The following is an 18,087-nucleotide window of genomic DNA, read 5'->3' as shown; positions in this document are numbered from 1 at the left end:
TCTCAGTTCCCTCCCACTTCCTTTGCTGTGTTCAGCTCTCTTCCCTCCCTGTGCTGTATCTCTGGGTCCCAGCCGCCCCCTCTTTCCTTTGTTGGGTCCCCGCTTTCTGTTTCTTTCCCCCCTTTGCCGGGTCTCTGTCTCTGCTTCTTTGTGACCTTGGTATCTTCAGGAAAAGCCCAGCGCTCCCCAACCAGTTGTCATGGCAACGCCTGTTTTGCCTTCTTCAGGAAGCTCATCAGGCCCTGATTGACAAGGGGGGGGAGGCTGAGGGGCCCCCCAGCTCCCCAATCCCAGGCCCAAGGGAGGAGGGGAGATTATTCCCCGCCTCCGAGCCTTTCCCCAGCCCCACCCCCGCCCCAGGCCAGTCCCTGGATTGTCTTTAGGAGGGTTGAGCCTGGTGGGGGATTTAACCCCTCACACCCCGCATGGAGGCCTTGAGGGGGCTGCTAGGGGCCAGAGCTGGGACCCCACCCCCATCCTTCATCTACCTCTGTACCAGCTCACCCCCTTCCCTGGTTCTCTGGCCAGGCAGGGAGGCCGCCACCCACTGGCTCCCCAGGGCCAGGTCCACCGGCCTGCCGGCTTCCTCCTCCTCCTCCTCCTCCTCCTCCTCCTCCTCCTCCGACCCTGTCCAGGAAGCTCTGCGGCGCCTGGCGCTGCCCTCAGGGCTGGGCTTGGGGGAGAGGGGGAGGGGAAATTGTGAAAGGCCCGAGTCCCGGAAGGATCTGGTGTCCTAGACTGAGAGGATAGAGAAGTGGAAGGGCCCTTAGAACTTAGAATGTTTAGATTGGAAAGACCTTTAGAACTTAACATGTCTGAGCTAGAAGGACCCTTAGAACTTAGCATGTTTGGATTGTAAAGGTACTTAGAACTTAGAATAGCTGGGCTGGAAGGACCCCTAGAACTTAACATGTGTAGACTGGAAGGGCCCTTACAACTTAGCATATCTGAACAGGAAGGTGCCTCTAGAACTTAGCATGTCTGAGCTGGAAGGGCCCTTTGAATTTAGAATGGCTGGAAGGCCACTTAGAACTTAGCAAGCCTGGGCAAGAAGAGTTCTTAGAACTTAGACTATCTGAACTGGAAGGGTTCGGAGAACTTAGAATGTCTGGGTTGAAAGGGCTCTTGGGATTTAGAATGCCTGGACTGGAAAGAAGGACCCTCTCACAGCTGTGTCCTTAGGACACAGAATAGAAGCCATCAGAGCTGGGAGGGACTTTAAAACAAAGAATGCCAGAGCTGGGAGGGGTCTTGGCCTGTGGAATGGCAGACCTCTAAGGGACTCTGGTACACAGAAGTCAAGGCAATACCACTTCTTAAGCTCTTGCTGTGTGTAGAGGGCTGTAGTTTAGGGGATGCCAAGATGACTCTGCCCTCAAGGAGCTTCTCCTATGGGGGAGGGAGGAAGAGAAATATGACCTAGAGATAACAGGAGTCCAGCATTTTGGGTCCAAACACTACAAGAAAGTTTTGAAGAGGGCAAATAGGGACTCTTCCCAAGTGGCTCTAAAAAGGTGGCACCTGAAGAAACCCTTAGATTTGGAAAGGCCTCAGAGGAAAGCAGGAAGGACATGTATGGAAGACAACTGGTAATCCAGTTTTGCTGAAATTTCAAAAGAGTGCTCAGAAAGGAGGAGAGTGAAGTAAGCCTGGAGGACTGGGGAGCCTCTCAAGATTTTGGGACTGGAGTAAGCCTTTAGATTCTTCTGGCAACTGACTTGAAGTGGAGGCCCCATCGAGGAAACTTCAGCTGCCAGTAGTGGAAACTGGCCCAGATTTAGGAGCCAGGGGTCACCGGAGCTCAAACCCCCTCTCTGAGTTATCAATTGTGAGAACTTAGGCAAATGTTCTTAGTCTCAGTTTCCTCATCTGTAAAATGGGAGGGTAGGATCAGATGGCCTCCAATCTCCCTTCCACCTCTTAAACCAAAAAACCTTTCTGAATTGATCCTTGTGACCAGGGAAGAGAGGTTCTATTACTGTCCAGGTTTCACAGAGAAGAAAACTGGGACTGATTGAGGGTAAGTGACTTGTCTAGAGTCACACTGCTAATAAAGATCCTAGACCATATTTGAACTCAGGGCTTCTTCAAACAAACCAAATCAGTGGCCCTGTGATACAGGGATCAACCCTCCGAAAACTTTGTAAATAGGGAAACTGAGGCAGGCCAAAGAAAGAGACCAGTTTCTCCTCCCCGAGAGCCCCTACAATGATCACTAGCCAAGTTCGGTGGCCCGGGAGCCGGATGAAGCATGTTGGGGGGTTGCCTGGGGTCTGAGGCGCTGCACTAGGCCGGGGCGCGGAGGGTTAAGGTGGGGCCTCTGGGCAGGAGGCCGGCCCGTTGGCCCCGGGCTGGGCGGAGAGGCGGGGTGCACTCCGCAGCCTCGCCCGGGGCGTTGTTGGTCTTGGCGGCGGCCACAGACTCGCCATTGTCTTGCAAATGATTCGCGCTGGGCCCTCCAGCGAGTTCAGCCGGGTCCAACCGCCTAGAAACCCGGCGCCTCCCCCCTCCCGGGGCCCTAGCGCCATCCTGGCTCATACTTCAGCCTTCAGCTAGGCGAGGCAAAAGGGGGAGCCTCCCCCCAATCCGGAGACGCGGGGATGAATCCTGGCCCAGTGACTGATTGATTAAGTGGCCTTGGAGAAGTCCCTTTTCCTCCCTAGGCTTCTGTTTGCTCCTCTCTCAAGTGAGGGGGTTGGACCATGGTCTCCAATAGGATGTTCCATCCGGTATAGTCCGGGTTCTCTCCTAAAACCCCGGGATTCCTTCTCGTCCCCCTGCTTTGGGCTGTGCCATCCTTGGAGGAAAGGGCCAGGAGGGGTCCTCCCTTTGCCCTTTGGTCCTCTTAGACCCAGCATCCTAAGGGCCCCCGGCACCCGGAGAAGGGAGGGGCAGTGGGGAGCCTCTCCAAGCCCCTAAAGCTATACTGATGGGGTGGAGTTAACAGGGGACCCGCCTCTCCCGGTGCCTCCTCTATCTCCTCGGGCTGTTGAGCGACGGGGCTGGAGAGTACTGGAAAGGGAACCCAGAGGCTTTTGAGGCTCTGCCTCTGGGCCTCATAATGCTGAGAAAAATACCTAAAATTTGCCTCCTTTGATCATCATTCTCACCCTGAGGGGAAGGGGGGGTGTTTATTTTTATCCCTAGTTTGACATCTGCGGAAATTGAGGCACGGAAATTTCTCCCAATACTTCTTTGGCTCAGCAGGCTGGAAGACCCTTTATTAAGAGGCAGCTAGATAGCGACGTGGATAGAGCACTGGCCTTGGAGTCAAGAGGACTAAAGTTCGAATCCAGCCTCGGACACTTGGTACTTGCTCTTTGTCCTTGGGCAAGGCACTTAACTTTGATTGCCTATCATCTAGGGCCAGCTAAAGTCATCAGATGATTCCTATCTGGCCACTGGATCCAGGTGACTCTGGAGGAGAAAGTGAGGCTGGTGCCTTAGCACAGCAACCCCCTTACTCAAATCCAATTCATTAGCTTGTCATGGCATCATCTGATATGTGGTCTTCTTTGAGAGGGAAGGACAAACATCATCTTTGCCTTTATTGGGTCTAGTGCTTCCTCTAGAGGAAGCCCATGATGCATACTGACTGTAGACTCTGGAGGCCTTGGAACCCTGACCTTTTGTCTACTGGGGAAAGATGAAGGTGTTGGGACTAGTCAGTGAGTGGTTCTAGTCATTGCATTCTGGAAGACTTGGTTTGAATTCTCACTTGGACAAGTACAGGTCTCTTGACAAGTTATGAAATGTCTGGCCACAAGGTGCTTCTGTGTGTGTGTGTGTGTGTGTGTGTGTGTAGGAACCCAAACATAGCCACATAAATATATACAAAAGAAGCTACAAGGTCTCTCTGAGAGGGTGGAAAAGGGAGCTCAGACTGGGGGGGGGGTCAGGAATTTGACCCATAGAAGGTGACATTTGAGACAGAAGTAAGGAAGGAGAGTAATCCAAACCTTGGGGGCAGTTTGGGAAGAGGCTGGATACAGGAAGATGATGCTATGCTTGGTTCTGAGCTCTCTGAACCTCAGTTTCTTCTTCCGGAAACAGCTAGTAGCAAAAACTGTTTTGTTAAGACTTTTTCTGTTTTGTCTGACTCTGTGACCCTTTTGGGCTTTTCTTGGCAAAGATATTGGAGTGGTTTATTATTTCCTTCTCTGGCTCTCTTGACAGATGAGGAAACTGAGGCAAGCAGAGCTAGCTATTTTGTTTTTGTGGGGCAATGGGGTTGAGTGACTTGCTCAAGGTCTAGTATCAAGTGTCTGGGGTCACATTTGAACTCAGATCCTCCTGACTCCAGGGTCAGTGCTCTGTCCACGGTGCCACCTAACTTTCCCCCCCCCCCCCCACTAAGTTACTTACGGTCACATAGCCAGTAAATGTCTGAGGCCAGATTTGAGCTCAGGGAGAGGACTCTTCCTGACTCCAGACCCTGCACTCCATCTACTGCACCAATATTCTTTATTATTACTTTATTTAAGTGAAACTATGTAACAAGTTTGGAAACTTTTATGTGTTATGTAAATATCCAGATATTGTTAAGACACGTATGCAACATAGACTTGTGTGGGCAAATGAACCAGAATAAGGAAAGACTGGATGCTGGGAGACCAGTTAGGAAGGAGTCTATGACTCCTAATCAGTTACTCAGCCTTCAAGACCTGGTTCAAATGTCCCCTCTTTTGGGGAACCTTTTGGGATCACCTGATCCTCAGGGAGGCTTCTTCTGTCCAAGCTTAAGTTCCAGTGGTCTAGGCTTCTCCCTTTCTTGGGTCCTCTCTTCCTTGGTCTTCTTTCCCATCTTGTTTACTATATATTTATTTTTTTAATTACATAAGTATTTTGTTTTCCAGTTATACACAATAGTAGTTTTTACCTCTCATTTTTTGGTAAGGTTCCTCTGCTATATAGATAATGCACTCCCTGAAGGCAGACAGGGGCTTAGCCTATTCTGACTTCTCTCAGTTCCCAATGGGGGGCCTTATTACCCAGTTGTTGAATGAATTATTGAACCTCTCTGTGACTTGACATTGAAGGAGTGGGGCCAAATGAACAAATTCTTGGCTTGTTTAACCTAAACTGGTGGTTTTAGAACAGAATAGAGAAGAGCCAGGCTTAGTTACAGTGGGGGGGGGGGTGAGACATAATCAACGGACTATAAACATAGATAAGAAGGTACCTTAGAGGCCATCTAGTCCTAGGTCCTTGTGTTAAAGGTGGGGAAACTGAGACCCTGAGAGGATAAGTAATGCCCTTCGTATTCACTTAAACATAAAGCTACATATTGAATATGAGGCAAATGAAATGCTGAGTTAAGTAGTTCACCAGGTGGACTAGTTTGGAGGGAATATGGATGACACAAAGAAGCCGTACTATAAAATAAGCCTGGAAAGATAAGATGAAGCCTTTGTAGGAAGAGTTTAAAAATCCAGCTAAGCAATTTGTATTGTATCCTAGAGGTAATAGGGAGCCACTAAAGCTTCTTGGGTGGGAGAGTGATATGGTGAAATCTGTACTTCAGGAAGATTGCTTTGGCAGCTGTGTGGAGGACAGATTGGAGAGGGGGGAGAAATGGGAGGTGAGGTGACTATTCAGTATAATCCATGCCAATCCAAATTTACTATTTGTGACTAAGAGAGATCAGAAATTGATTTAAAAATCAAACAAAAGACCTTGCTCCAGGGGGCTTAAACATTTTGGGAAACAGAATGTAGCAAGGACAGATAAGGATATCTGGGATAATGTGAGAATATGAGAAAAAAAAACAGCAAATATGGGCATTGGGATTATTAAAGTTAATAATAATAATAATAATAATTATACCACCCAGTTCCCAGGAATGTGTTGAAAGGATTAGAGAATATACATGCAAAGGAATTGCAGTAGCTACTAACCCTACTAACTTCATGATTTAAAGAAAAGCAGGGAACCCAAAGGGACCACTATCTCCCATCTAAAGTCATACTAGGATCCTAAAAGATGGTGAAAAGCCTTTACTAACTGTCTTGCAACTTCATTCAAAATCACAGAGGATTTTTTGGTAGGTTGGTGGTAGAAAAGACCAATTCCTTGAACTCTGACAGAGTTGTGATGTTTAATAAGAGATTAAGGACCTACTATGTGCCTGGCCCTTTGTTGGGTACTAGAGACACAGAATAAAGCCATCCCTACTCACAACCCAACATCCTTCTCTACCCAGTGACCTTTCCAATAGATACATGTGTCCAATAGATATAAATGCACCAGCATCTTATTTTAACATCACCTCAGTTTCCCCATTACAAGTCATTTTACCCATATCTCATTTGAGTCTCTAAACCACTCCGAAAGGTACAAGTATTTCATAAGGGGAGGAAGTGGCTGATTTAGCTTCAGAGACCTGGATCCAAGTCTCAACATCCGTGTGAAGTTGAATACTCACTTCATCACAGTGGGCCTCAGTTTCCTCATCTGTAAAAATGAATATTGGATCAGAAGACCTCCAAGCTTGCTTTATGATGCTATGATCTATGATTCTGTGGAAAAGTTGAAGTTTAGTATGGTTATAGAATTTTTCAAGACCACTCAGTGGTTTCACTGGAACTTTTTCACTGCGCCTATGACGTGGGTTCCCATGAACCATGCTGTTGGGGGTGTGTCTATAGTTTGCCTGAATGTGGAAGGCATTTATACTGGCAAATAGAATGCGAAGTAGACTCGACTTAAGCTTCTGATTTTGAAAGCAGGACTCATTTAGGGACCCTTTATGTCCTGAAACATAACATCTTGGAGCTAGAAGCCACCTGGAAAGATAATGCCAGAAAATGAGGAACCAGGCAGAACAAGATTTTTTTTTGCTTGTTTGTATTTTGGAGGGCAGTGGGATTAAATGATTTGCTCAGGGTCATACAACTAATAAGTATCTGAGTCCAAATTTTGAATTTAGGTTCCTTCTGACTCCAGGACTGGTGATCTATCCACTTTGCCCAACAAGTCTTTTCTTGAATGATATTCCCAGTCTTGGACCAAGTTCTGGAAAAGGAGATCTAAGTTTAATTTATGTCTTTGCAACTCCTAGCCCTGGGCCATAATAAGTGTCTTATAGATAGTTGTTGAATGTATGAATGGATGGATGGATGGATGGATGGATGTTCTCAAATTGGGGGAGGGGACTCAGCAGCAGACAACCAAAAGAGCTCTAAATAGCACCACCCTCCCCAAACCCTCTTGCAATCAAACAAAGCTGCTCTCTCCAAAGTTACCAGTGATCTCTTAATTGCTCCATCCATAGGCCTTTTCTCAGTCTTCATCCTTCTTGACCTTTCTCTAGCCTTGGAAACTATCCCTCCACCATGATACTTCTTCCTCACTAGTTTTCATGACACCAGTCTCTCCTGCTTTTCCTACTGGCTGTTCAGAGTATGCATTTTCCCCTTTTATTTGTTTTTTTTATTTTAATTCATTTTTCAATTATATTTAAAGTTAGTTTCAACATTCATTTTTGTAAAATTTTCTCACTCCCCCACCTTAGGCTAGCAAGTAATCTGATATAGGTTATGCATATACAATCATGTTACACATATTTCTATATTAGTCACGATGTGAAAGAAGAATTAGAATAAAAAGGGAAAAACCACGAGAAGGAAAAAGCAAAAGACAAAATTTAAAAAGTGAACATGGTGTGCTTTGATCTGCATTCAGAGTCCTTAGCTCTTTCTCTGGATGTGGATGGCATTTTCCATCATAGGTCTTATAGAATTGTTTTTGATGACTATACTGCGTGCAGAGAGGAGCTAAGTCAATCGTCGTTGTTAATGTGTACTATGTTCTCTGGCTCTGCTCATTTCACTCGGCATCAGTTCATGCAAATCTTTCCAGATTTTTCTTTTTTCTTTTTTTTGGGTTTATTTTTTTTTTAGGTTTTTGCAAGGCAATGGGGTTAAAGTGGCTTGCCCAAGGCCACACAGCTAGGTAATTATTAAGTGTCTGTGACCGGATTTGAACCCAGGTACTCCTGACTCCAGGCTGGTGCTTTATCCACTGAGCCACCTAGCCACCCCCAGATTTTTCTGAAATCTGGTAGTTCATGATTTCTTATGAATCAATGATCCACTATATTCTTCTTCAGATATTCCCCAGTTGATGGACATCCTCTTAATTTCCAATTGTTTGCCATCACAAAAAGAGTACCTCCTTTCTTCACAATCTTTACCTCTTTTTCTTTCCTTCTAGATGCTTTTCTCCTTTCCCTCTATACTCTTTCATTTGATGATCTCACAGCTTCTCTGGTCAGTTGGCCTCACCATGCAAGTGACTCCCAGATCTCTAGATCCTGTCCCAGTCTTTCTCTTGAGCCCCAGACCTACATCACTGTCTGTCTGTTGGACACCTCAGACTCAACATTGCCCAAAGGAACCCATTACCCCTACCCCCAAACCTTCCTTTCCTTCCCTCATTTCTATTACTCTGAAGGAAACCTCCATCCTCTCAGGCTTCTAGGCTTCCGACCTCAATTTCCAGCCTTAACTCCACACTCTCTATATGTTACTGAATCCTGTGGTTTCTCAGTCACTCAGTAAAAATGTGTTGAGTATCTCCTATGGATGAGAGATTACGCTAAGGGATAGGGATACATAGAAAAGGCAAAAGACATCATAGTTTGATGGGAGAGACAGGATGCAATCCAATGGTCAAGTAAGCTATTGACGGGATAAATGGGAAGTCATCAGTGTAGGGAAGGTACCAGCAGTCAAGGGGACAACATCTTGTAGAAGGGGGATTTTTTCTGGGACTTCAGGGAAGTCAGAGGGTGAGAAGGAGGAATATTCCAGGCTTGGGGACAACCAGGAAAAATGGTAGGAGTTTGGAGATGGAACTGTCTTATGTGAGAACCAGCAGGAAGGCCCCTTGACATTGAATTCAAAGACTATGTGGCAGGAGAGGAAGGTTGCAAAGGGCTTTGAATGCCAAGAAAGATTTTCTGTTTGTTACTGGAGGTAGTAAGGAGCCACTTGAGTTGGAGGTGGGACTGAAACCTGGGGTGGATGACCTGGTAAAAGACCTGTGCTCTAAGAAGCAACCACTCTGACAGCTGGGTGGAGGATGAATTGGAGGCAGGTAGACCAACTGGCAGGTTTTCATCATAGTCCAGGCAGAAGGGTGCTATGGCATTGGGTAATGGCAATGTCAGAAGAGAAGGGGGCCTATGCAAGAAATGTTAGAACAGTCAAATTGACAGGCCTTGACAAGCCATAGGATATGGGATGGGGTGGGGGTAGGGGGTGAGAAAGATTAAGGAATCAAGAACCACAAGATTTTGCACTGACTTTCACTGCTGACTGGAATTCTCTTCCCCCTTCCCTTTGACTCCTTAGACTCCTTCAAGACCCAACTTGAGTCCCACTTTCTACAAGAGAATGCCTCCCCTCCCCTTGCACTGCTAGTGCCTTCCGTAACCTTTCATCTACGTCTTATATGTACTGAAGTACCATGTTGTTCCTCCCCATTAGAAAATAAGCTCTGGGAGGCAGGTGCTGGGTCTAGAATTTTCCTGTTTTTAGATTTCCCCAAGACCTAGCACAGGCTCCAGCAAACAGTGAGCACTTAATAAATGCTGGTCAACTTCATCTTGACCTTCACAGACTATATATGTTAGTCCCCAGCCTTGTCCCCAACCCATCATGTGATTTTTCCCACCTCCTATCCTTTATTCACTGCGCCTCCCCCTCCCCATGCCCTCTTGGCCACTCAATAATAATAGTTTTCATTTATGTAGTGTTTGTCTATATAATACAAGGTACTATACAAAAAATATCTCATGCTCCTCACAGAACTGGAGCTAGTGTTATTATCCTCAGTTTACAGTGTAGGAAACAGAGGTATAGTGACCTTGGCCAGAAGTATCTAAAGTAGGATTTGAACACGTCTTCGGGACTCCAAACGCAATGTTCTATCAACCGCGCCACCTGCCTGCTTAGTTAGTATCTTTCACTTCCTTCAGCTCTTAGGTTATCTCCTTCTGAAAGGTTTTTTTTCTGATCTTCTCAGTTGCTTGTCTCCTTTCTCAAATGGTCACATGCAGACTGCTTGTCTGCAAGGTCCATTTGGATCTTACCAGGAGTCTAAAAGGTCTTTGAGGGTAGGCACTGTTTAGTTTCTGTCCATATATCTCAGGGCTTAGCACATTTCCCAGACCCTGCAGAAGTGTGTAATTCCTACACTCATGAGTTGGGAAAGGCTTCATGGAAGGATGGGGGGGAGAAAGAGGAGGAAGGTTTGGAGAGGGATGAGTAGGGAGGAGTTAAGTAGGATGGCAGGCTGAAAGGCCCCCCCCCCTTTTCTTTTAGGTTTTTGCAAGGCAAATGGGGTTAAGTGGCTTGCCCAAGACCACACAGCTAGGTAATTATTAAGTGTCTGAGGTGAGATTTGAACTCAGGTACTCCTGACTCCAGGGCTGGTGCCCTATCCACTATGCCACCTAGCCACCCTCTAAGAAAAATTTTATTTATTTTGAGTTTTATAATTTTTCCCCCATTCTTGCTTCCCACCCCCACAGAAGGCATTCTGTTAGTGTTTACATTGGTCCTATATTATACATTGATCTCAGCTGAATGTGATGACAGAGAAATCATATCCTTAAGGAAGAAAAATAAAGTATGGGATAGTAAAATTACATAATAATATAATGCTTTTCTCCCCCTAATTTGAAGGTTATAGTCTTTGGTCTTTGTTCAAAGTCCATAATTCTTTCTCTGGATACAGATAGTATTCTCCATTGCAGACAGCCCAAAATTGTCCCTGGTTATTGCACTGAAGGAATGAGCAAGTCCATCAGGGTTGATCATCACCCCCCATTTTGCTGTTAGGGTGTACAATGTTTTTCTGGTTCTGCTCATCTCACTCAGCATCAGTTCATGCAAATGAAAGGCCCCTTAGCACAATTTTGTCTCTTTCTCAACACTTAGCACTTTATGTAATTGAATTGGCCTGGGCCAGGATTCTTTTTTTTTTTTTAAGAAGTACAAAGGGTCTTTTTTTTTTAATTTAAGGCAATGGGGTTAAGTAACTTGCCCAAGGTCACACAACTAAGCAATTATTAAGTGTCTGAGGCTGGATTTGAAGTCAGGTCCTCCTGACTCCAGGGCTGATGCTCTATCCACTGCTCCACTTAGCTGCCCCCAGGCCAGGATTCTTAACTGGAGATCTACCTGGTTGTCATCTTGGATGGGGAAAAAGATGTCATCTTTATCTTTAGGAACCTTTAGATTCCCTTGTACTCATGTCTTTTATTCATTTCAAAACATGATTCTGCAAATGGTCCCCTCCATAGGGGACCAAGGGGTCCAACATATCCATAAGGCCAAGGACTCCTGGACTAGGGTCAAGATGACGTGGGAGAGCCCACTGTATATTATGTATTCTCTTTGTGATCTAGGGCAAGAGTCTTTTCCTTCTGGGCTCCAGGATGACTTATCTGTTGTGCAAAGTCAAAGATCTCATAATTCTCTTAATTAGAGAATTTTAGAATTTAGGCTAGAAGGAACTTCAGAATATCTGAGCTGGGAGGGCCCTTAGAACATGGAATCTCGCAGTGAATAGAGCACTGGTCTTGGAGTCAAGAGGACCTGAGTTCAGATCCAGTCTCAGATACTTAAAAATTGCCTAGCTATGTAACCTTGGGCAAGTCATTTAACCCCATTGCCTTGCAAAAAGAAAAGAAAAAAAAAGAACATGGGATCTCAGGACTAGGAGGGCCCTTAGAACAAAGGATGTCAGAGTTGAGAGATCAATGATTTCCCTATTTATAGGGTGGGAACTGAGGCACAGATGTCAGAACAGCAGCCCACCAAGTCTCGGCTTACCTACCCACACAACATATGTAGGATTATGGGTCTAGATCACCCTTTCATTTTATTGGAGATGAAACAGCTCCAGAGAAGTAACTTGCCTAACATCCCAATGTAGTAAGTGATAGAGGACAGGATTTGAACCCATGTCCTTTGACATCAAATACAGTGTTCTTTCTATATACTGTACCTTCCTCCCAAGGCTGGGACAGTAGGGACCAGAAGGGTTAGGGTTGGGAATGAGGCTGCTTGGACCCCATTATGGTAGACTTTTGACTGATCCTTTTCTTTCTGCTTTTCAGAGTGCAGCCGCAGCACCCAGCCCGGTGATGGGTGGCATGGCTCCCAGTGATGGGATGCCTATGCCAGCTGGCTTCTTTCAGGTACCACAATAGGGCTGTCTTCTGGGGAGCAGTTCTGGGGGGCCCATCCTGTCCTTTGGCAGCTGCAACCTTGAGGATAAGGCAGGGCTGTGGGGAGGATGAAGATTAAAACTTTTTTTCATTGCATAGGGCTGTGTGGGGCCCTGCATGTATGTAGACATGGGATAGTTGTCTTTGGGATGTTTGTGTGTCTGTGTGGGAGAGCAGATGAGTGAATCTCTTTGAGAGAGGAAGGGAGAGGCAGAAAGAGAGGGAAAGTGAGGGGAAGAAGAAAGGAGGAAGAAGACAGAAAGAAAGAGGAGAGAAAAGAAAAAGAGCAGGGAGAAGAAAAGGGGGAGGTGGGAAAAAGAAGAGAGAAGAGAAAGGGAGAGGGAGGGAGGGCAAGAGAAGAGGGAGAAGACAGAGATAAAGAAAGAGGAGCGAGAGGAGGAAGAAGATAGAAGGAGAGAGAAGAGAGAGGGAAAGGGGAAGAGAGGGAAAGAGGGGTGTAGGGTCTACCTGTGTATGAGTCAGAGCAGCGTGGAGTCAAGGCCATGTGTTTGTGTAAGAGAAAGAAAAGAATGATGTGACCCGCCATAGGAGAGGCTTGTATATAGAAGAGAGGTACAGCCTGTCGGTGAGAGAGAAAGAGAGGCAGAGTGTGGGTGTGCGAGTATGTGTTGGTAAAAAGAACTAAGAGGGGGGAGTCAGTCTGTGGTGTGGAGGGGGGGCATCTGTGTGTAGGAGGGGGAGGGAGGATCTGTGGGAGAGAGAGGCCTGGAGGTCTTTGTGGCTTTGGGGTCTGTATGTTTGTAAGAGAGAAAGCAGCATGGGGTCTCTAGACTTGGATGTGAACGAGAGGCATGGGGTCTGTGTGTGTGGGAGAGAGAAAGAAATAGGCATGAGTCTGTATGTATGGGGGGAGGGAGGGAGAGGCAGGAAGGAGGGAGGTCTGTCTGTAAGATGGGGGTGTGGGGTTTGTGTGTGGAGGAGAGGTGTTGGGCTGATCCAGAGGACTAGAGAGGGTGGGAATGGCGTCTATGTGATCTAAAGGGCTGAGGTCTCTGTGTTTGAGAGCCTGGGGCAGGCTGAGGGCAGAGGGGCTTTTAGAGGTTCTGAGATTGTGTGGTCTGGGTGAAAAGGAGAGGGGAGGGCGTGGGTTCTGAGAGAGAGATTTGGAGGGTAAGGGTCTCAGTGGGTGAGCCAGGAGGGATATGGGGTTTGAGATTGAGAAGGGAGGTAGGAGAAAGTGTGTGGAATCTAGGAGCAAGAGAAAAGAGACAGAGAGAGAAACATGAGGTCTGTGTATGTGAGAAGGAATAGAAAAAGATGCAAGGGCTTTGTGTGTGAGAACAAGAGGCAAGAGGGCCTTGGGGTGGGGAAATAGGTGTGTGTGTGTGTGTGTGTGTGTGTGAGAGAGAGAGAGAGAGAGAGAGAGAGAGAGAGAGAGAGAGAGAGAGAGAGAGAGAGGAGAAGAGAAAGGGAGGGAGAGAGAGGGAGAGGGAGGGAGAGCTGTGGTATGAGAGAGGTATGGGAGGGGAGGGACCTGTGTCTGAGAGGGATAAAGAAGAAAGTACTCTGTGTGTGTGTGTGTGTGTGTGTGTGTGTGTGTGTGTGTGTGTGTGTGTGTGAAGTAGGGGAGAGGAGGATATAAAGTCCCTTTGTATGTGAAAAAGGCATGAGATCTGTATGAGAAAGCAAGAAATCTGTTGGTGGTAACTGACAGGGATCTATGGGTGAGGAGGAGAGAGGGCAGACATGAGTTTGAGAAAGGGGAGAGGGGGAGAGAGAGAGAGAGAGAGAGGATTATGTGCGTGGGATCTCGTGAATGAGATTTGTGTGGAGGAGGGGCAAGAGGATGGTATGGATGTGTCAGGGAGGCAGAGGTTGGGTCAGTAGGTCTTGGATATTCTAATTCAATATTAATTTAGATGGAAGGCTGCTTGGGACAGCTAGGTGGCACAGTGGATAGAGTAGGTCCTGGAGTTAGGAGTCAGGACTTGAGTTCAAATCCAACCTCAGATACTTACTAGCTATGTGATCTTGAGCAAGTCACTTAATCCCAGTTGTCTTGAAGAATTAAGAAAAAGGAAGGCAGCTATGGGAAGTGACCCAAGAATCACCATCAGCTTTCCTGGTTATTTTACATTCTGGTCAGTGACCTGGTTTAAGGAGGCATTGACCAAATCTGTAGATGACAGACAGCCCGGAAGGCTCCCTGATGAACTGAAAGATTAGCCTGGAGTCCAAAAGAACTGGAGAGGACAGAACACTGAGCCAGTTTGAGTAAGATTATTAGAGATAAATGTAAAGTCTTACACTGGTTCAAGAAATCAACTTCTCAAGTAGAGGTTAAAAATAATCATGATGACAGTGACCGTAGAGATTGCCAAACTATTCACAGACATTATTCAAACACTGCAGAACATTTGACTCCCCATGATTTCTATTTTACAGATAAGACAACCCAACTTGGATTCATAAAGCTTAAGTGGTCTTATTGTTAGGAGTCAGCATTTGAACCATGAATTTCCTTTTTTTTTTCTTTTTTTAATTTTTGCAAGGCAAATGGGGTTAAGTGGCTTGCCCAAGACCACACAGCTAGGTAATTCTTAAGTGTCTGAGGCCAGATTTGAACCCAGGTACTCTTGACTCCAGGGACGGAGCTTTATCTACTGCGCCACCTAGCCGCCCCCAAACCATGAATTTCATGTTTCCAAGTTGAGCCCCATAATAGACAGCAGTTTGCTTGATGAACATCTGGGTGTCCTTGTGGACTGCAAGTGAAGTTACATTAAGTGATAGGATATCTAAGAGTCCTGCTGAATTCTAGCTCAGTTAGGCCACTTCAGAGATATTGTGTAACATTCTGGATGCTACATTTTAGGAAAGACAGAGAAGGAAAACCCAAAGGATGGCTATCAGCATGGTGAAGTGCCTCAAATCCATGACAGTATGAGAGTCTATTGAAATAACTGGGGATGTTTTACCTGGAAAATCACAAGGCATAGGAGAAACATGATAGTTGTCTTCAGGTATCTAAAGATGTGAAAGGGAGGGCAAGACAGAGAACTATGTGTGAAAGTCACCAAGAGAATGGGTTAAACTTGACATTGAGAAAAGCTTCCTAAACCATTAGAGCCAGCCCCAGATGGAAAGGGCTATATTGTACTGCCAAGTCTGCAGGCAGAAGGCAGAGCTCTTGGTAGGGATGTGGAAGTAAAAAAAGTCTTGTTCATAAGATGAAGTGGGGGAGTTATACTCTGAAGACCCTTCCCTTTCTTTTTTTGGCAAGGCAGTGGGGTTAAATGACTTGCCCAAGATTGCATAGCTGGGTAATTAGTGTGTGAGGTCCAATTTGAACTTAGGCGCTCCTGACTCCAGGGCTGGTGCTCTATCCACTGCACCATCTAGCTGCCCCAGAGAGCCTGTGCTTCTGAAAGGCAGTGGTGAGTGTGTTTGTGTGTGTGTGTGTGTGTGTGTGTGTGTGAGAGAGAGAGAGAGAGAGAGAGAGAAAGAGAGGAAGGCATAGGATCTGCGTGTGTACGACAGAAGCCTATAGATATATATTATGTGTGAGTGTGTTTGTGTGAGAGAGAAAAGGTGTGGGATCTGTGTGTCTGTGAGAGGAGTGTGCAGTTATATAATATATTTGTGAGTGTGAGAGATTGAGAGAAAAGAAGACATGGAATCGATGGGTGTGAGTGTAGAGATGGATGATAGATACCTGAGTTTGTGTGGGAGTGGGAGAGTCAGAGAAAAGGGCATCAGATCTATATGTATTAGAGTAGTGTATAGATCTATGATATATTCATGTGGATGAGTGTATGTGTGTAAGAGAATAAGATTCATGATGTGAGGGGGAAGGGAGGATTTGGTGGGGGGCAGGGGCATGGATGTATTTCTGTATATCTGTAAGAGAGAGAGATCTGGGACACGTGTATGTTTGAAGAAGGGAAGTCCATGTGTATGAATGAGAGAAAAAGAAGCCTTGGGAGGTGGGGTGAGAAATCAAGGGGAGGATTGTGGGGAAGGGGGAGAGCATTGGGTGCTTGTGTGTGTGTGTGTGTGTGTGTGTGTGTGTGTGTGTGTGTAGGTTAGCAAAAAAGCTGAGATTGGCTTGTATGTGAGCGAGGGTGGAGAGAGGCGTGGGCACACAGGGAATTTGTATGAGAGAGAGTCATATGGAATGTGTGAAGGGATGGGGTCCATGTGTGTGTGTGGGGTTGGTTGGGGTGGATGCATTGGGGGTGGTCTGTGTGGATCTGGGTGTGTGGGGGTGTGTGTAACAGAGGAGGAGAGGTGTGGAGGCTGCCTGGGGACTGTCTGGCTGGGGGCTCGTACACGTGTGGGCCTCACGTTTTGTGTAAGGTTTCATTTAGTGTGTCTGCAAGTTGTATGCTCACTGGTCTGTGAAGCCCCACAGTTTGTTTCGGGGAGAGAGAGAGAGAGAGAGAGAGAGAGGTGTGTGTGTGTGTGTGTGTGTGTGTGTGTGTGTGTGTGTGTGGCAGAGAGACAGTGAGATCAAGAGAGAAGAGACAGGCACAGAGAAGAAAGAGACAGGGGAGAAGAGAGGCAGACAAACAGGACACAAGAGAGAGGAGAGAGAAAAAGCATTGCGCTATGCATGTGTGTGTATAAAAAGAGAAAAGAAGACATGGGATGTGTGTGTGAGAGAGAGAAGAGAAGGAAGAAAAAGGAGAGAAGTGGGTGAGGAGTGAGGAGGGAGAAGGAGATGGATGTGTGTGAGAGAGAGGAGAGACAGACAGAAAGAAAGAACACAAGAGAGAGGAGAGAAAAAGAGCACTGACTTTGTGTGTGTGTGTGTGTGTGTGAAAGAGAGAGAAGGAAGAAAAGGAGTGAGGAAAGGAGGAAGAAGGAGATGGATGTGTGTATGAGAGAGAGACAGAAAAAGGACACGAGAGGAGAGATAGAAAAAGCATTGGACTTTGTGTGTGTGTGAAAAGAGAAAAGAAGGCTGTGTGTGTGTGTGTGTGTGTGTGTGTGTGTGTGTGTGTGTGTGTGTGTGTGTGTGTGTGTGTGTGTGTGTGTAAGAGAAGGGAGGAGAGAGAGAGGAGAGCAGGCGGCTGCAGGGTGTTGTGCCGATCTCCTGCCATCTCATGGTGTGCTCACTACCCCTCCTCCCCCCCAACCAGGAACTGCCTTATAAACTCATCTGTTCTTAATTAGTGCTAATGGGAAACAGAAAGGGGCTTCCTTCCCCTGCTAATCCCCTGCTTGGCCTTCTGGGAGGGGCCCAGGCTGGGCCTGGAGGGGGGGGAGGGTGGAGGCAGGATGGGGCTCTGGGTGGAGGGGATGGGGGGGGTTGAGGAAAGAGACTAGGAATTGGCTCTGGGTAAGGGAGGTCAGAAGAGGCCGGGCTGGGCCCAGGCCTGGGAGAGGAGCTGGCCTTTTGGGGGCCTTGGAAGCAGGGGGCTGGCATAGAAGGACCATCTGCCTCAGGCTCCAGGCAGCTTTCCCTTTCCCTCACCTTCCTAACTCCAAACCTTTCCCTAGCTTCTCTTGCTTCAGTCCCTGGGAAATTGGAGCCCAGTGGCCCAGAAGGGCAGCTTGGTATGGTGTGTGCTGGGAGTGTACCACCCCCTACTGCCCATCCCCTGGCTGCCACAATATTTAAATCCCAGTTGGAGAAGACTGACCTACCGGGGTCCTTTGTCAAAAGGCCCCAGAAGTTCATAAGGGTACACGTGGGCATCACAAACAGTCTGCCAGGGCCCAGGGGCAGGCACCTCTGGCCTTGGCACCATAACCCTCTCTGTTCTGCTTTTCCCAAAGGGCCCTCCTGGCTCTCAGCCGTCTCCACACGCCCAGCCCCCCACACACAATCCCAACGCCCCCATGATGGGCCCTCACAGTCAGGTAAGGACCTGTGTGAC

The 18,087-nt window shown here is 46.9% G+C and overlaps 1 protein-coding gene across 7 annotated transcripts in view; it reads left to right on the top strand.

Annotated features, from left to right (window-relative positions):
- The window catches only part of SSBP4 (single stranded DNA binding protein 4), a 45,660-nt gene that overhangs the window by 16,131 nt on the left and 11,442 nt on the right, over window positions 1–18,087 (top strand). For 4 of the 7 annotated variants that reach the window (XM_074204763.1, XM_074204767.1, XM_074204765.1 and 1 more), the window contains exon 5: window positions 12,131–12,211. In XM_074204763.1, the coding sequence (XP_074060864.1) occupies window positions 12,131–12,211 (81 nt within the window). Of the gene's footprint in view, window positions 1–12,130; window positions 12,212–17,986; window positions 18,071–18,087 lie in introns of all 7 variants that reach the window. The other 3 variants (XM_074204762.1, XM_074204764.1, XM_074204766.1) reach the window with 1 other exon arrangement.

The sequence above is a fragment of the Macrotis lagotis genome, chromosome X (genome assembly GCF_037893015.1).
Source record: "Macrotis lagotis isolate mMagLag1 chromosome X, bilby.v1.9.chrom.fasta, whole genome shotgun sequence".
Lineage (NCBI taxonomy): Eukaryota > Metazoa > Chordata > Mammalia > Peramelemorphia > Peramelidae > Macrotis > Macrotis lagotis.
This window is presented reverse-complemented; position numbering and strand designations above follow the sequence as displayed.